The sequence below is a fragment of the Camelina sativa genome, chromosome 20 (assembly GCF_000633955.1).
Source record: "Camelina sativa cultivar DH55 chromosome 20, Cs, whole genome shotgun sequence".
Taxonomy (NCBI): domain Eukaryota; kingdom Viridiplantae; phylum Streptophyta; class Magnoliopsida; order Brassicales; family Brassicaceae; genus Camelina; species Camelina sativa.
Genome location: NC_025704.1, coordinates 11,799,131 through 11,800,665, shown reverse-complemented (window position 1 = coordinate 11,800,665; position 1,535 = coordinate 11,799,131). Strand labels below are relative to the sequence as shown.

Sequence of the window (1,535 nt, the reverse complement as noted above, 5' to 3'; positions counted from 1 at the left end):
CAAAAGTTCAACTATGAATATGAGAGTACAACTGGACAACTATGTATAATTATGTGTATACCAAATAATTTTTTACTAATATCCTGTTGTCTTTGGTTCATTTTACCACACGTGATGATATTAAATGAATATCCGCCGCCAAAAAATCTATTTTTTTTCGTTTTCACATTATCCATATTTAAACTTATTTTAGTAGCTCTAGTACAGTTGCACCAAATAGTTCAAGTTATACTGAAATTTTCTCAGTTGTACCTAAGTGATTTAGTTGTACATAAAACCTCACATTCACCCTAAAATTCTATTAATTACAACCAAACAAATCTCTGTCCTTCGTCTATGTTGCAACTCTTCTATCTTCTGCAAATGCTCCATCTTCTACTCCTTAATAGCTTCTAAACAGATATATTTCCCATCTATCACTTCATTAAACGCACCCACTTTTTTTCTCAAACATCTCTACTATTTCTCCATCCTTTGATCCTTTTTCTCAAACATCTATACATCAAATACCTTAAGATGTTATTTTACAATAATATACAATATTTTTTATTTGTCTTCTTGATTGGATTATGATCTTTCTGTTTCTTTTTCTCCTTCATTGGCGTTTCATTCTTTTTACGTGTATCCTTTGATGAAGTATCTTCAAGTTTCTCCAACTTTAAGGTATTCAGATCATCCCCTGCATCAGCCAAGCTTTGACGATCCTCGAAGTCCATAGTTTCTTCAAGAGGCTCATAAATACATGTTTCATTCACTTTATTGGCAATGCTGGCAAAAAGCTTATCTTTTTCTGAAGTACTTTCACTGTTAGATTCATAACAAGCATTAGAGTCAATTCAATCATCATTGACTCGTCATTGTCACTATCGTATGTTTTTCCCCGGTTCTGATTCTGCTCCATGATGATATCAGCTCTCCTCTTAGCAATCTTCTTGTAATGTGATTCGCAATAAGCCTTCTTCTGAGCTACTGATCCAGCAGTTGCACACTTCTCCACTTCTTCCAAGTACTTGTTTGGAGAAAAAGATGAAAATTTCTCCCATGAAAGTGAATCATTCTCAAACTTACCAAACGAAACAGACACTGCAAGTTCTTTATTTGATGAAGTTGCGGTCATTATCTGTTTATCCATCCACACAAAAAAAAAAACTCATTTAAAGACCTAACTCACCATGGCAAATCAAGAACCACATAAATACATAACAGATCATCAGGACATTAACAGTAATTGAAGCATAAATCTAAAAAACAACACAGCTGATCACCGAGTTAACTAGAAGAAGTATCCACATGTACTGATGTTGTTTTGCAAGTATCAAGGTCAAGCTGATCACGTCTGGTTCCATAACTAGCGTGACGGGAAGAAGAGAAATGACAGCTATTGGAGACATATACAACACCAGATTTATCGAGTTCAACTTTTCCCTGCAGGAGAAAGAAAGAAGAAGAGGAACAACAGAGACATCATATATAAATGTTGGTGTTTTTGGTAACAATTTAGTTCTTCTATGCGTTAAAATCTTAACCTGATAATA

General features: G+C 34.1%; 1 protein-coding gene across 1 annotated transcript; it reads right to left on the bottom strand.

Annotated features, from left to right (window-relative positions):
• Positions 596-1,529, bottom strand: LOC104770540. The gene is made up of 2 exons (XM_010494990.2): positions 1,266-1,529; positions 596-1,120 (listed from the first exon to the last, which is right to left on the bottom strand). Exons 1-2 carry the CDS (start codon positions 1,389-1,391, stop codon positions 752-754), a joined length of 495 nt encoding a protein of 164 aa, XP_010493292.1. The 5' UTR covers positions 1,392-1,529; the 3' UTR covers positions 596-751.